General features: G+C 43.6%; 1 protein-coding gene across 1 annotated transcript in view; it reads right to left on the reverse strand.

The window, feature by feature from the left end:
- The window catches only part of ablim2 (actin binding LIM protein family, member 2), a 378,415-nt gene that overhangs the window by 85,769 nt on the left and 275,646 nt on the right, over positions 1–17,000 (reverse strand). The window contains exon 15 of the mRNA XM_067991317.1: positions 16,292–16,348. Within this exon, the coding sequence (XP_067847418.1) occupies positions 16,292–16,348 (57 nt within the window). The remainder of the gene's footprint in view (positions 1–16,291; positions 16,349–17,000) is intronic.

A 17,000-nucleotide genomic window follows, 5' to 3' on the forward strand; every position in this document is an offset into this window, starting at 1 on the left:
TGGTTTCAATTTAGTCTTCATAAAGATGTGGTTTGTGTGAATTTTCTAGTGCCAGCAACTGGCCATGAAGCAGAAGCAATATTGCAATTCAGATATGAGCTGCAATATTGTAGTCTTCTTTTCATCTATGCATCAGTTAATAATCTTGGAACAAAAATAGTTTAGTCTGAATTTTCACCCAAGACCTACTGCAGCAATTATAGCTGCAAAAGACATTAGGGGGGTAGAGTTTCCTGGGGGTTCTCTTGATCTTCCGACATAACTTTCACGGAAGGTCAATGGAAATCTCGGATAAATGGTTGCCTGGCCGGTTCCGGCATTTCTCTGGGATTTCAGCTGAAATTACTGTGAGAGATCGGGAGAATCCCAGTGGAAATTCTACCCTAGGTCTGAAGGCACAACATAACAGCTACTCTTACATTGCTTAATGGACAATATACGAGACAAGTGACAGAGATTTTAAAGAAGCATATAGATGAAACATCTGCGCCTGGAATTTCTACAAGGGTTTTCCTGATCTCCTGCTGTAACTGCGGTGGAAACCTTACAGAAACAGAGTAAACAACTAAGCTAGACAGGTGAATCTCATTTTTGTCTCAAACATGAGCGTCCATTAAATGGAATCTCAGCTGCAATCAGAGAATGCTGGATGTAGGTTTGACACACAATATTATGCCTTGTGCAGTAGATGCCGCAAACATTTTCCTGCAACTCAAAACTGATGCTCCTTTCACTCCTGGACCTTCTATCCCTCCCCATTAAGATGCTGCTGCCGCCTTTCAAAATTAGCCACCACACCGGGTTTCTTGTCCTTCAGATCGCTGAGCTGCCTGTACAAAGCATGTTTCGTGGTTGTAGTCTGCAAGTCAATGCAAACAAGACCCAGGTATGAAAATGGTCCCATGCTGACTCCTTCAGGTCAGCACTGTTCACGCCCCACCACTGCATATGCACTCAGACTAAAAAGCCTTCCCATATTGCTTAACATATCAAATATTTTATTCTTTGTAAAATCCCCCATCTCCATTTCTAAAGGCCCCAAAACTCTATTAGAGTAAGGAGAGACTCCGGCGGGAGCTGAAGATTTTTAAAAAACACATTTTTTTCAGCTTGCAGGAGTTTCCACCAATTGATGTTGATTTTACGGTTTGGAAAATCCTGCTGGGTCTCCTTACCTCCTCATCTGAATTCCTAATGTGTTCCTGATGGACAAATTTATAAAATTACCACATAAGAGTCTTTTACAAGTAGACAGAGGCAGATTTCTGATCAATCATAACCCTGTTTGTGGGAGTATAAGACCCTGTCGAGTTCCGGGTGGGGGGAGGTGGGAATAATGAGAAAAGAGAAGCCCTGTTGTTTGTTGTATACGATGCAGAGAGCGAATCTATTGGTGGGAAGGGAAGAATCCTGTTGAAAGAGAGAAGAAATCTTGATGAGTCAGAGGGAAGAGAAAGAGAGAGGGACAGACCTTGTTGATCAGGAGAGAGGACAGAGAGAGGGAGAGAAACCCTATTATGACTATTGCGAATGAGAGAGATGTTTTCTGCTGAGGCTTGGCAGGCCCACTTTACGGGGGTGATGTTAACCCCCAAGGACAGGTGGGTTGGGGGCGGGTGGGAGTTGAAAATAGTTGTTTTTTGGGACGCGACCGCAACCCAGCTTTATTTCTGGGTTTAACATCGACGCGTAAAAGTACAGGCTTCCCACTGGGAATGCAAAGTCTGAAAATTTTGCAGTTGTGACCCAAATAAACAACTATTTTCAACTCCCACCCGCCCCCAACCCACCCGTTCTTGGGGGTTAAAATCATCCCCTATAAAACAACATATTCTTGCCATAAGCACCATCATGGGAGATTCACAACTACATATACAAACTAGTGCATTGGTATAAGCGTAGAGCAAAACTCCCTATACATCAATATAAGTGAACATTTTGCAGCTGAGTTTGAGTCAGCCTGACACAGCTTGAAAACTGCTGTCATAACAGACTTGTTATGATAGTTTATTTGTCAAAACAATCGTCTTGGCTTCTTTTAAAATACCGAAAGCTGATGTGCATAGTGTCTTGAAACCACACAATGTTAACATCAGAAATGCTCAATAGAGACAAAAAAATTAATTAAGCGAATTTAGAAGGCAATTTATTTGAAAATAAGCTTCTATTTTAAAAGGTATTATGCTGACAAACTAAAACACATTATAGACTTGTTTAACTATGACAGTTATTGCTAGATGACAGTAGTAGTGAAGTTTTAGGACAAACATTCATTGTTGAGTTGCAATTTTCTCTTCACACACTTCCAATAAGTTGGGACAAGACACTAACTTCTCACTAAAAGAAGCACATCTTCTCCGTTGTTTTCAGACTGAATAAAAGGCTCAAAAGGAGTAACGTTTATGTAGTTGCAAAAATGATAAAATTACTGAAGAAAAGCTAAAAGTATTCCATAAATTAGGCTTTTAAAAAAAAGACATATACCACCCCAAAGTAATATTGCGGGATTTTCAAATGTGCCAAAACAGCTGCAGATGTTTTTGACAAAGCCCAATGTAATTGCAGTGATATTTGTGGAACGGGTTAACATTTTCTAACAGTAATTGTTTGTTTCTTTCATGCAACACTACAGTTTTAAAATTTCACAGATCAGGAAGATTCCAGAAGCTTCCCCAATGCTTTATGGGTAAATACAATAAATGTGTGGGGCTGAGCCATGCAGACCAGATTAAAGTTCCAGGTTCAATCTCTGGTCTGTGCTAGGTAGTGGGAGTATCGGTGGCGTGTTACAAAGACCTCAGCATCCCTGTGGTAGGAAAGGTGAAAAATAAAACTTAACGGATTGTGATCCAGAAACTCATTGGGGGTAATTTTAACTTTTATCGGTAGGCAAAAAATGGGTGATTGCGAACCCCAGCCCATTTACGTCTCGCCTGATTTTCTTTTCCAACAATGTGTGGGTGTGTAATAATGGGAGAAGACAGGGTCAGGCTCAGCTGTGGAGAAATAGCTGGTCAGTACCCAAAGTCAAGGCTCACACAAGTGCCAAATGTTTGTTGCCTGTATAAACATACAAGCCAAGCTTTCAGAACAGAGGGAAAAAACAAGACTTGTTGGAGGCACTTAATTTTTTGTATTTTATTTATTACAGTTTCTATACTATTCATTCTATATATTGTATCTTCATTGCACATAGTTTTCCTTATGTTGGGTTTTCGCATAGAGCAATTCTTAGGTTTTTTGTTTGCATTGTTGGCATTATCAGAAATGTTCAGGGTCTAGGGAAAACTGTTTTTTGTTATTTACAGAGAAGGTTCACTGACAATGGAGAAACTGAGAGGTGTGTAACTGAGCTTCCCCATTAGTTTATCAATCTTCATGTGTAACTTCAATAAAATACTGTAACAAACCATATATCATGGGAAAATAAATAACTAAAAGTTGGTTAAATTCCTTCAATAACAGAATGCTCTAGTTAACAATAGCTTGGAGTTTTGGCAATTAAGGTAAATGTTTAAGCAGAAACTTCTGATTGTCATTTTTTGTGACAGTAAATGATTACACGAGCGTTTCCCTAGTGTAACTGTGATGATTGCATTTTTACATGTAACTAAATATTGGAAAGCTACTAACTCTGTAAAGTCTGGTGCAGTCAGCATGATGTGCGAAAAACTAGCAAGAATAGCAAAATTGTGGAATGTTTCAAGGCTGAAATCCCAATTGACATTTATGCGTAAAATAACCTGATTTAAGTGCTGGCCTTCCTTATTACAGCACACAAAGATGTAACTTTATAACCATTTCATTATGGGTCACACCTAAACTCCATATGTGCCTAATTTACATTATGCTTACTAATTGAAAAGTCTGATTGGGAATTCGTGCAAAAAGAATAAAACATTTGGCTCTAGCTTTTGGGGCATTTATTGTCCCACATTCTAGCAATTTTTCAGTACACAGCATGAACTAGCAATGGTTTTCACTTTGGATGTTTTTGCCCAGTCGCCTTAATGCTTCTCTCTGTGGAATTCCCTCCCTGAAAGACTCTGCCTCCCCTCCTTAAAACCCACTTCTGTGTCCAAAGCTTCAGTCACCTCTCCTAATCCCCCCTTCTTTGACGTCTCATCCATTTTCCCCCAGTGGTGGAGGCAGATTCAACTATGGCCTTCAAAAGGGAACTGGATAAGCACTTGAAATGAAAAAATGTGCAGGGATACGGGGCAGTGGGACTAGCTGGATTACTCATGCAAAGAGCCGGCGCGGACTCAAAGGGCTGAATGGCCTCCTTCCGTGTTGTAACCTATAATTCTATTCTATGCTTCTGTGAAGCACCTTGGGAGGCTTTCTATACTAAGGGCACTGGCCCTAAAATATCTTGAGTTGCGATGCTAACGATTACAACTGGATCACACCTGATGGTGCCTTTTAACACTGACCCTGCTGGAGTTTGCGGAGTCAGTGAAAGGGCACTTCATTTGCACGGATCAAGTGGCCACTACGGGCGTATCTCTGGTGGCAGCCTGCCCAGGCCTGCAGGAAACTGACCCCTGCCTGCCTGTTGGGGAGAGGAGGGTTGTCCATACTCCCTTTGACCTCAGCCATGGTTCTATCAGTCCCCAAGCAAAGGGACCAATCTGGAAATGTTTTTTTAAAAACTCACTTGGTGTACTGGCCACCACGAATATGCCAAGTCCCCTTGCAGGCTCAGGAGCAGGAACTTAAAACTTAGGGAGTACTTTTCCCTGCCTCCATCCTCATGCCATTATTTCCTTTGTACGATGTAAGGAAATGTTGGTTTAGAAGGTAATTAGGGAAGCCGGGCTTGAAAGGAATAAATCGTCAAAGCTCTAGTTGAAGTTGCTGAGTCACCAGATAGACTTGCTCTTGAATTAACTTGCTGAGGCTGCAGGATGACTAACAGCCCATGAGCATCCTGTTATTGCAAACTAGGGGGGAAAGAACACAATGATATCGTCACTTCTTCAGACATAATAGGATGCTGAAACTAGCTACAACTCCCGTTAGCTACAAGGCCTATAGGATGATCCAGCAACTGCAGGGACAGGGAAACATTGGGCGGAATGTTACCAGGGCTGCGGGTTCTTGGCGGGGGGGCTATCGGGTGCGTGGGTAACGTGCCCGGCGAAATCAGTCAGCCACCCGCCCGATCGTAGCCCAACTGGATCCACGTACCTGCTCCTCCGGGTTCCCCACTGCTGATCTGCGCGTTGGGTGGGCTGCGCATGCGCAGTAAGATCCGTCAGCTGGAGGAGCTCTATTTAAAGGGGCAGTCCTCCACTGACAGATGCTGCAACAAATAGCAAAAATTACAGCTTGGAGCAGCCCAGGGGGAAGGCTACTCCCAGTTTAATGATGCCTCACTCCAGGTATCAATACATGGGGTGAGGAGGAGGGGGAGGACAGAGATCTTCCCCCCGGCGGGCGGGAGGAAGCGGCCTGCCTCTGCCACCAGGAAGGCCTGGCTCGAGGTGGCAGATGAGGTCACCTGCACCACCAACATATCGCCCACCTGCATACAATGCAGGAGGCGCTCCAATGACCTCAGTAGGTCAGCCGAAGTGAGTACACTTACTCTTTCCCCTACACTCCGTCTGCCACATCACCGCCCCCACCCTGCACTGTCAACACTACTCTGTCACATCACCCCTCATACCCACTCAAACCTCATCCTCATCTTACCTGCACCTACTCACCTCGCCAGTACTCATCCCACCACTACCACTCAACACAATCCTCATACAATCTCATGGCTCTATCTCATACTCACCCTCTTGTGCATCTCTTTCATGGTCAGCCTCACTCAACCTGCCACTACCCGTGCTGCAGCCACAGGGCATGCATTACATATGTGCAGTAGGCAGCGTAAGGCAAACGTGTCGTGAGCATGAAGGGGATGCACAAGGGTGTTTGAGGGTTTGTCACGGTTGTTACTTATATTGAATTTCTGAGCAACTCACATCACATATTATATTGGCACCACTATTGCCATGTCTTCGCGAATCTTGTCTGGTTTGTGCAATAATGCCCTTTCCTGAGGATCACTATGAAGACCCACAACTGATGCCACCCATTGTGTCACTGCAGAGTGGGTGTAGGTGTATTGGCAGGGCTCTTTTGTGCAGACGGCTGAGAGACGTCGGCGATGTCCCCGGTTGCACCCTGGAAGGATGTGGAGGAGAAGTTGTTGAGGGCAGTGGTGACTTTGACAGCGACAGGTAAGAAGATGTTGCTCGGGCCAGCCGGGAGCAGCTTGGCATGAAGGAGGCTGCAGATGTCCACGACTACATGTCGAGTGACTCTGAGCCTCCATGTGCACTGCTGCTTAAAGAGGTCCAGGAAGCTGAGCCTCGGTCTGTGGACCCTGTGGCGAGGGTAGTGCCCTCTGCGACACATCTCTCTCTGCGGTAGCCCTCCCTCCTGCTGTAGAGGTGGATGTGTCACAGCGCTCTGTTGTGGAACTCCACGTGTCAGAGGTGGACGGCGTGGATGGCGAGGCTGGTGATGCTGTTCGCCCTCCGAGGAGGTCATGACTGCAGCTACGGCGGCCCCCATTCGGAAGATGTACATCTGAGGGGGTCCGCAAGGTAGGTACATGTCTCTGGACCCCGGGGTAAGTGTGCAAGTTGGTGACTTTGATTGTCAGGAGGAGGGTGGTGGAGGCCAAACTTTGTCCCAAGTGACAGAGTGGCCTCCTGCAATGAGTGAGGGTCTCCTCACGCCCCCCCCACACCTGTCGAATGGACTTTGCAGCTGCCACAGGCTGACAGCTGCAACAGGTCCATTTGAGCTGGGAGTGTTTCCCCCAGTGTGGGAAACAGTCCCAGTTTGCTTTGAAATCCCAACCCTCCTCACATAATCCCTTAATCAGGTCAGTTAATGACCTGAACAAGCCAAATAAATACCTTCAAGTGGCATCCCGCTGGCTTTAATTGCCTGCGGGATTCCCACCAGCGGGGGCTGCACGCGCATGCTGGCGCGTCAGTGGGGAACCCAGAAGTGCGCGGGTTCGAGGCGGGTCCGGTCCCGCTCCGGGATTTCCCGATTTTCGGAGCCCCCCCCGCCAGGAACACACCCAATAGTGGGTGCTAAAATAATGCCCATTGTGTTAAGAATCTTGTTACAGAGAATCAGAAGAGATAAGGGGGTTACAAGGTCCTGTCCCATCTGGACAAGTACGTGTTGTTTTAGGAAATATTTGATCGGATGTGTTTCACTGCAGTCCCGTTCTTTTGGGGTATAACTGGTGGAGTCTGAGACTTTGTTAGTGTAGAAGCAAGAGGAGCAAGAAGCAGCCATACCTTCTACCCAGAACGGAACGGGTAATAAAATTCTTGTTCAGTACTGATAGCTACTGCTTAGACACTTGCATGTGTTGATCCTTGTGTGAAGTTAATAAAGTATCACTATATCAAATTGGAGTCAGGTCGAATCTTTTTTAGAAAGGGATGGACAAAGGTTCTATTCCTTACAAGGCAGCATGAAGACTCCAAAAACAGCAGAGACCTAGTGCAACCAGGTGTCCATCGTTTTCCTGTATATACACATACAGGCTGTTGTTGTTACTCATTTCAACGTGTTCCTTTTTCTTTTGCTCCTTTCTGTCATTTAATTGACGAAATGAAAAAAACACTCCATTAGGAGGCAAAGATGCTTTTAAATAAAAGCTTTTGCCAATCCCAAATGTTAAAAAATGCAATAAACAGATTTGACAATTTTCAATGAATTGCGTTTAGGGTTTTGCCATTCAGGTCCCTGTGTTTTAAAGCCTATGTTATTAAGAATGCAGGAGCAATCACAAGAAATATGAGTGAATCCACTTAACAGATTGGAAACAAGACATCAAAATACAGACAGGGATGTGTATGTATTGTGTGATTTTTTTAATTCATTCATGGGATGTGGGCGTCGCTGGTGAGGCTGGCATTTATTACCCATCCATAATTGCCCTTGAGAAGGTGGTGGTGGGCCACCTTCTTGAACCGCTGCAGTCCATGTGGTGAAGGTTCTCCCACATTGCTGTTAGGAAGGGAGTTCCAGGATTTTGACCCAGCGACGATGAAGGAACGGTGATATATTTCCAAGTCGGGATGGTGTGTGACTTGGAGGGGAACGTGCAGGTGGTGTTGTTCCCATGTGCCTGCTGCCCTTGTCCTTCTAGGTGGTAGAGGTCGTGGGTTTGGGAGGTGCTGTCGAAGAAGCCTTGGCGAGTTGCTGCAGTGCATCCTGTGGATGGAACACACTGCAGCCACGGTGCGCTGGTGGTGAAGGGAGTGAATGTTTAGGGTGGTGGATGGGGTGCCAATCAAGCGGGCTGCTTTGTCCTGGATGGTGTCGAGCTTTTTGAGTGTTCTTGGAGCTGCACTCATTCAGGCAAGTGGTGAGTATTCCATCACACTCCTGACTTGTGCCTTGTAGATGGTGGAAAGGCTTTGGGGAGTCAGGAGGTGAGTCACTCGCCACAGAATACCCAGCCTCTGACCTGCTCTCGTAGCCACAGTATTTATATGGCTGGTCCAGTTAAGTTTCTGGTCAATGGTGACCCCCAGGATGTTGATGGTGGGGGATTCGGCGATGGTAATGCCGTTGAATGTCAAGGGGAAGTGGTTAGACTCTCTCTTGTTGGAGATGGTCATTGCCTGGCACTTGTCTGGTGTGAATGTTACTTGCCACTTATGAGCCCAAGCCTGGATGTTGTCCAGGTCTTGCTGCACGTGGGCTCGGACTGCTTCATTATCTGAGGGGTTGCGAATGGAACTGAACACTGTGCAATCATCAGCAAACATCCCCATTTCTGACCTTATGATGGAGGGAAGGTCATTGATGAAGCAGCTGAAGATGGTTGGGCCTAGGACACTGCCTTGAGGAACTCCTGCAGCAAAGTCCAGGGGCTGAGATGATTGGCCTCCAACAACCACTACCATCTTCCTTTGTGCTAGGTAGGACTCCAGCCACTGGAGAGTTTTCCCCGATTCCCATTGACTTCAATTTTACTAGTGCTCCTTGGTGCCACACTCGGTCAAATGCTGCCTTGATGTCAAGGGCAGTCACTCTCACCTCACTTCTGGAATTCAGCTCTTTTGTCCATGTTTAGACCAAGGCTGTAATGAGGTCTGGAGCCGAGTGGTCCTGGCGGAACCCAAACTGAACATCAGTGAGCAGATTATTGGTGAGTACGTGCCGCATGATAGCACTGTCGACGACACCTTCCATCACTTTGCTGATGATTGAGAGTAGACTGATGGGGCAGTAATTGGCCGGATTGGATTTGTGGCTTTTTGTGGACAGGACAATGGGCAATTTTCCACATTGTCGGGTAGATGCCAGTGTTGTAGCTGTACTGGAACAGCTTGGCCAGAGGCGCAGCTAGGTCTGGAGCACGAGATGGATCATCCACTCGGCACTTCTGGCTGAATATGGTTGCAAACGCTTCAGCCTTGTCTTTTGCACTCACGTGCTGGACTCCGCCATCATTGAGGATGGGGATGTTTACAGAACCTCCTCCTCCCGTTAGTTGTTTAATTGTCCACCACCATTCACGACTGGATGTGGCAGGACTGCAGAGCTTTGATCTGATCCGTTGGTTGTGGAATCGCTTAGCTCTGTCTGTAGCATGTTGCTTCCGCTGTTTAGCATGTGTGTAGTCCTGAGTTGTAGCTTCACCAGGTTGGCACCTCATTTTTAGGTACGCCTGGTGCAGCTCCTGGCATGCTCTTCTACACTCCTCATTGAACCAGGGTTGATCCCCTGGCTTGTTGGTAATGGTAGATTAAGGAATATGCCGGGCCATGAGGTTACAGATTGTGTTGGAATACAATTCTGCTGCCGCTGATGGCCCACAGCACCTCGTGGATACCCAGTTTTGAGCTGCTAGATCTGTTCTGAATCTATCCCATTTAGTACTGCGGTAGTGCCACAAAACACGTTGGATGGTGTCCTCAGTGCGAAGACGGGACTTCGTCTCCACGAGGACTGTGCAGTGGTCACTCCTACCAATACCGTCATGGACAGATGCATCTGCGACAGGTAGATTGGTGAGGACGAGGTCAAGTAAGTTTTTCCCCAGTGTTGGTTCGTTCACCACCTGCCACAGGCCCAGTTTAGCAGCTATGTCCTTTAGGACTCGGCCAGCTTGGTCAGTAATGGTGCTATCGAGCCACTCTTGGTGATGGACATTGAAGTTCCCCACCCAGAGTACATTCTGTGCCCTTGCTACCCTCAGTGCTTCCTCCAAGTGGTGTTCAACATGGAGGAGGACTGATTCATCAGCTGAGGGAGGGCGGTAGGTGGTAATCAGCAGGAGGTTTCCTTGCCCATGTTTGACCTGATGCCATGAGATTTCATGGGGTCCAGAGTCAATGTTGAGGACTCCCAGGGCCACTCCCTCCTGACTGTATATCACTGTACCGCCACCTCTGGTGGGTCTGTCCTGCCGGTGGGACAGGACATACCCAGGGATGGTGATGGAAGAGTCTGGGACATTGGCTGAAAGGTATGATTCTGTGAGTATGGCTATGTCAGGCTGTTGCTTGACTAGTCTGTGGGACAGCTCTCCCAATTTTGGTACAAGTCCCCAGATGCTAGTGAGGACCTTTGCAGGGTCGACTGGGCTTGGCTTGCCTTTGTCGTGTCCGGTGCCTAGTGGTCCGATGCCGGGTGGTCCGTCCGGTATTATTCTTATTGTGACTTTTTTTAGCGAGATTTTACAACTGAGTGGCTTGCTCGGCCATTTCAGAGGGCAATTAAGAATCAACCACATTGCTGTGGGTGTGGAGTCACATATAGGCCAGACCGGGTAAGGACGGCAGGATTCCTTCCCTAAAGGACATTAGTGAACCAGATGGGTTTTTACGACTCTAAGTAAACAGGGGATTTTTTAATTTCATCGAATTAATCCTTTCTAAGATTAAGACTCTTAACGTAATTCGGGCTGTTGGCCCTGAAGGTATTTACCCTGGAGTACTAAACAAAATGTGGGCTGCTATGCTAGCTGCTGGCTCACGTATTTAACAGTTTGTCGAGGACAGGGATTGCTTTGATAGACTGGAGGGAGGCCCAAGTGATACCTATATTTAAGAAGGAGAGCAAGTCAGAACCTAGGAGTTAAAGGCCAGTTAGTTTGATGTTGGTTTCTCGGTTAAGTTCCTTGAAGGAATTACTAAAGATACACGCTATGATTATTTTCAAAGAGCAGAGGTTATTTGGGAATCCCAACATGGCCTTTGGAAACAGAGGTTTTGCCTATGCTCTTGGTTGAATTTTTTGAGGCAGTCAAAAAGTTGTTGGATGGTGGTAACCTGGTTGATATTGTGCATCTTAATTTTCAAAAAGCCTTTAATAAAGTGCCACACAGAAAGCTGTTAATTTAGGTTGCTCCCTGTGTGATTGGCAGCCGAATTGTTAACTGGATTGTAAATTTGTTGCATTTGCATAGGAAGAGAGTAGTTATTAATGCTAGCGACCCTGTGTGAGGTTCGGTCACTAGTAGAGTCCCACAAGGGACTATTGCTCTTCACCATCTTTAATAATGATTTGGATGAAGGCATTATGGATACAATCCTTAGCTTGCAGATAACACTAAGATGTGTGCAGAAGTTAGGACTTTAGAGTAAATACATAAACAGTAGACTGATCTAGATACATGGGGGAATGGGCTCAGGTGTGGCAGATGTTCTTGAACGTGGAGAAATACAATGATGCATTTAGACTGTAGTAATTCCAGGCCTGTGTATACCATATTTACTGTTTATGGTTGCAGAGCAAAAGAGGGACCTGTGGGTCATAATTCACGAGATGATGATGGTCCAAAAAGTGAGGCCATGGGGAAAGCAAAAGGTTGTTACAATATATAGCCAGGACTCTTAAATACAAAACTAGAAATACAATAGTTACCCTCTATAAGGCCTTGGTATGGCTGCATTTAGAATACTGTGCTTAATTTTGACCAGAGTGATGCCTAGTCTTAGGACCCTTAGTTATCAAGATAGAATCAGGGAACTGGGACTTATTTCACTGGGGAAACAGTGACTCGGAGGGAATATGATTGAGGTCTTTACAATTTATATTATATCTAGGTGTGATGTACTTCTTTTCTACATGTCCTTGCACTAGATTTTTTTTCTGGGAAAATCTTTACACAAATGACAGTAATACGGCAAGACAGCTGAGTTTTTCCTTCAAACTGATTTTTTTAGTTGCAGAAAATCCTGTCATCGATGCTGTCCTGTTTTGCAGGCACGAGTTATCTGTTTACAGTTAGCATTTATCATTTCTGACAAGAAGCCAGACAGCTCAGACTTGGGATAAAAATAAGCTGCTCAGAGCAGTCACCTTGTTCTGGTTCCAACTCAAATCTGCTCAGACCAGGTGCTACCCTACTTCTAGAGGTAATGGCCTAGACTTAGCTATGTTGAAGTTCTTCATGTAAAAGAACCTGGCCACTAATTTTAAATGCAAGTGCAGATCCTCCTGTTTGCTATAAGTCCACGCTATTGACTGAAGGTCAGTTGAAAGACAGTACAATTTACTGACTCTGCAGCATGCAAATAACCTGCATGCCTCAAAACAGTTACAATTGTCACATCAATATTTCAAGTAGTGACAAGACTCATAACATAACTTGCTGCTGTAGAATTGGTTATTTCACAGTTGGTTAAATATTGTAAAACAGGATGGTTCAGGATGTGATCATTGTGCCTGGGAAAGTTCTTGGCAAGAATCATGGGAATAAACAAATAAGATATTCAAGTTTGTTTCTGGGTTTAAATGATCTTTCACAGCAAACATATGAGAATGTCAAGTGTACCTTGATCATTAGCTGGATTAAACAGGAATGTAATAATACAGACTAACAGAAGCATTAGTTTTGTGCTTATCTGATTATAGGAAGGATACTTACTCTGCAGTGTATTATTAACTGTCTAGTTAATTCTTAAGTTCTGTTCTTTTAATAATTACCAACAAAGAACCACTATCTAGTTTGAACTAACCATTGATTGCTTACTGAGATTTCAAACAGAAGACTAAAACTAAATGATAATGGCCCAAAGCTAAAATTATGGAGTAAAAATTGGTCATGGCCCATTTTGGGTGTGCCCAACCAGAAAGCCCAAGCCTGCTCTGCTCATTGCTCACCAAATTAGCGCAAGAATCCTGGAACAGGCATTAGGCCCCTCATTTACATATATAAGTGGTCTAACGCCTGTTTCAGGCAGGCACCACCGGCGGCCGCCTATGCCAATATAGCAGCACCTGTACCACTGGTGCAGATCGGATGCAGGACTTTCCTCCCCGAAATTGGCCTATATTAACCCCATTTTAAGGGTATAAAATGGGGGCAATGAGGCCAATTTCTACCCCTATAAATCCATTTTTGCTTAGGAACTAGAATTAAATTCCAGAGTGTTCAAGTCCATCTTAACACTACAAGAATATCTCTTAAAAATCAAAGGGGGCGAAATTTAACTTTGATGGGGGAAGACATAGTGGAATCGTAATAGACTTCAACGGAAAATAAAATTAGGCGGGGTGTGTAACAGGCGGCCGATTTGCTACTGCCCATTTTGCACTCCCACCGAAGTTGAATTTCACCCCATAGTCTCACATTCCTTCCACTGCCCGTGATTGTACCGAGCTGAAGCTGTAACTATTGTAATAGTTTACGACATTCTACACCACTAGCACAATCTCACTGTTTCTACCCAAGTAGCTTTTCTTAAGTGTGAGATAATGCCATTAGCATAGGCGCAACTGCGCCCACACTACATAAAAAACATGCATTTAACATCTTAAAACGTTCCTAGACGCTTCACAGGAACGTAATCAGGGAAAAATTGACACAGAGCCAAAGGAGGAGACATTAGGAGAGGCAACGAGGTAGGTTTTAAGGACCGTCTTAAAGGAGAGGAGAGGGTTGGAGAAGGAGAGGTGGAGAGGCAGAGAGATTTAGGGAGGGAATTCCAGAGCTTAGGGCTTAGATGACTGAAAGTATGGTCGCCAATGGTGGGGAGATGGAAGTGGCAGATTCACAAGAGGCCAAAGTTGGAGGTACGCAGAGTTCCTGAAGAGTTGTAGGGCTGAAGGAGATTACAGAGATAGGGAGGGGCGAAGCTATGGAAGGATTTGAACATGATAATGAAAATGTTAAAATCAAGGCATTGCTGGACCAGGAGCCAATGTAGGTCAGTGAGCACGGGGTGATGGGTGAATGGGATGGTGTGAGTTGGGATACGGGCAACAGAGTTTTGGATTATAAACACGCATCCAAAATATTTCTACCATGGAGAGAATTATGAAGAAAGTTTGAGTCATTAACTATTAAAGAGGAATTTGCCATTTTAAGAACATAAGAAAACATGGGACAAGAAAAGCCTATTTGGTTCATCAACGCCATTCCTTCTATAGAACATGTACAATATACAGTACCATGGACTCCACCCCGCATTCAATCTCCTGAAGAAAATCTCTGAATAATTAGATCCCCAAAAGTAATTAGATAAAATTCTGGAATATTCAACTGCCAAAGAAAGAGCGTGAAGAGCGCAGTATCATTTTTCATGAAAATATCATGCACAAATAATGTGGTAATAATTCCGTAATATAAATTGCAGCATCATGAAGTAAATTATGTCTTGGTGTCACATTGTGAGGTACCTTTACAGGTATGATGATGCTCCTTTAACATCATGTTAATATTCACAACAATCCAAATTTCTGTTTCTGTAACATGAACTGTGCTTAAATGTATCCCCTGAACAGAAAAAGAGAGGTCAAGTTACGGTTTTGTCTGTTTAATCTGTTATCAATGAAAAAAAACATGAGGTGCACTTTAGGAGATGCATTCATGGAGAAAGACCCATCTGCTAATTAAGTAATGTACAGTGTACACTACCGTCAATTATAAGTCTCTGGTACAAAGTCTACCAGACTTTGGCTTGCAACTTTTCCATGTTTACTTTATTTTATGTTCTGGGACATTCTCTCTGAAAATGCAACTTTTGTTACAAAATGCACAAATTACTTGGCTCTCAGCTACTGTACCATTAGGGTGAAGTCTATTTAAAAGATTAAAGTTAAACATCGAACTGTGAACAATAATTCATGAGAAAATACATGAAAAGACACTTTGAATAGCCTGTTATTTATTTTCTAGTGACCCTTTTGCAAAAGCAAACCTGTAGCAAGATCCAGAATATAAAAGAACAAGACACTCACAATTGTGGTCACTTAAAATAAACTGAACAAAAATCTGCAGTTAATAAAATGCTGAAAGATTGATACAGGTGCATATATTAATTCCAAAATATTTACTCCCACTAAAGCTGCATTCAAACTCTTTACTATTACAGTATTTATTTAGCAAAATTATTATTGATGTATAGTTCTTACTCATACATTTTCTAGCCTGTCAGTTTTTGAGAGAATGAGAGCGACATTATATAATTACCATTACTGTATTTGACAGTACAGGGCAATGCTATCCAGACAACAGGATAAACACCAAAGTGAAACTGAGGCATTCCTCAGTGTATGGTTAGATAATGTCAAGGATCAAGGCATCACTCCATGGAGTTGCTCAGATTATACTACACCCAAATTACAGGGTCAGCCAGCAGGCAGTAACGAGGAAGGAGACAACAAAGTAATAAGAAAAACAATGCACTGTATATCCTGTCAGTGATTTTTCACATTAAGTTAGAGACAGCAGTGCATAAGCTGCAGATGACACTTTGATGTCTTTAGCATGTTGAAATATTTTTCGTATGACAAACATTAAAAGCATAAATGGTTTTATAAGCGAAGGGTGTGGTATAATTACAGTCATTTTAAAACCCAAGCATGGCATCACCTAACCACTACTTCATGTTTTGTCTCCTCTTCTATTTCTTTGTAAACAATTTTACAACACCAAGTTATAGTCCAGCAATTTTATTTTAAATTCACAAGCTTTCGGAGGCTTCCTCCTTCTCAGGTAAATGTTGAACTAAGGTGGTCTCCTACATTATGATTATGGGGGCTGGTCCCCTGACCTGGTTTCTCAATAAAAATAAACCCACAAAATTAAAATATAATCTGATGAATGTGAAGTGGGAAGGACTAAACTGGACTTTTTTCTTTTTATTTAAGGGAGATATCACAATGAAAGGGCACAGCTCTTAAACGAGGATAACCAAAAGCTATATATTGCGAGTTTAGTAGACAATCCATGGAAAGGCACCCTGGTATTAGAATAACATGCAGAGCAGTAGTAAAACAGGAAATAATCAGACTGTACCATGTTGCCTGTAGACAGGGGGTTTTCGATAGATGTTATCTGATTTCCCATCAGTTTCTGAAGGAAAAAAGAAAGAGAAGTAAATAGCATGAAGCATTGCCGTCTGATAAAATAAAATATACAGAACAAAGCAATTAGTCAGAATCTATTCTTCTATGTACCAACAGAACCAAGGTAATTATGTTCCACTCAGGTGTATTTTTTTGTTTGCAAACCCAATTACAGCCCTGACTTGGAAGAGTTTTGCATGAATGTACTGTATATCACAGCCAAAGTATCAAGAGACTGTAGTGATCTGTCAGTAGTCTCTGGTTTCATTTCTATAATCGTAATTGTTCAACTCAGTATGGCATCCTTAAGTAAAATATCTGGACACTGTAACAATACATACATTCACATTGCATAAATACGACATGGTATTTACGTAGGCAGAGGTTCATAAAGCTTGTAGTTTTACCTACGCCTCTTATACATAAGCTGATTACTGTACTGAAGTACACTTATGTGTTTATTTCCAGAGGTAATATCACTTGCTGAACACTTTTCTTGAACCAAAATGCACAGAAGATTTTCAGGTTTCACTTATTTGGAACTTAGATTAAGGTTTATGCAACCATACTGTTAAATAAATGTGTATGTGTGTGATGTGAGAAAATGCGAGAATGCATGTGTTCATGTGTCCATTTGTGAAATGGAACTTTCTCCAGCA

This window comes from Heptranchias perlo, chromosome 1 (genome assembly GCF_035084215.1).
Source record: "Heptranchias perlo isolate sHepPer1 chromosome 1, sHepPer1.hap1, whole genome shotgun sequence".
In the NCBI taxonomy this organism is placed as follows: Eukaryota; Metazoa; Chordata; class Chondrichthyes; order Hexanchiformes; family Hexanchidae; genus Heptranchias; species Heptranchias perlo.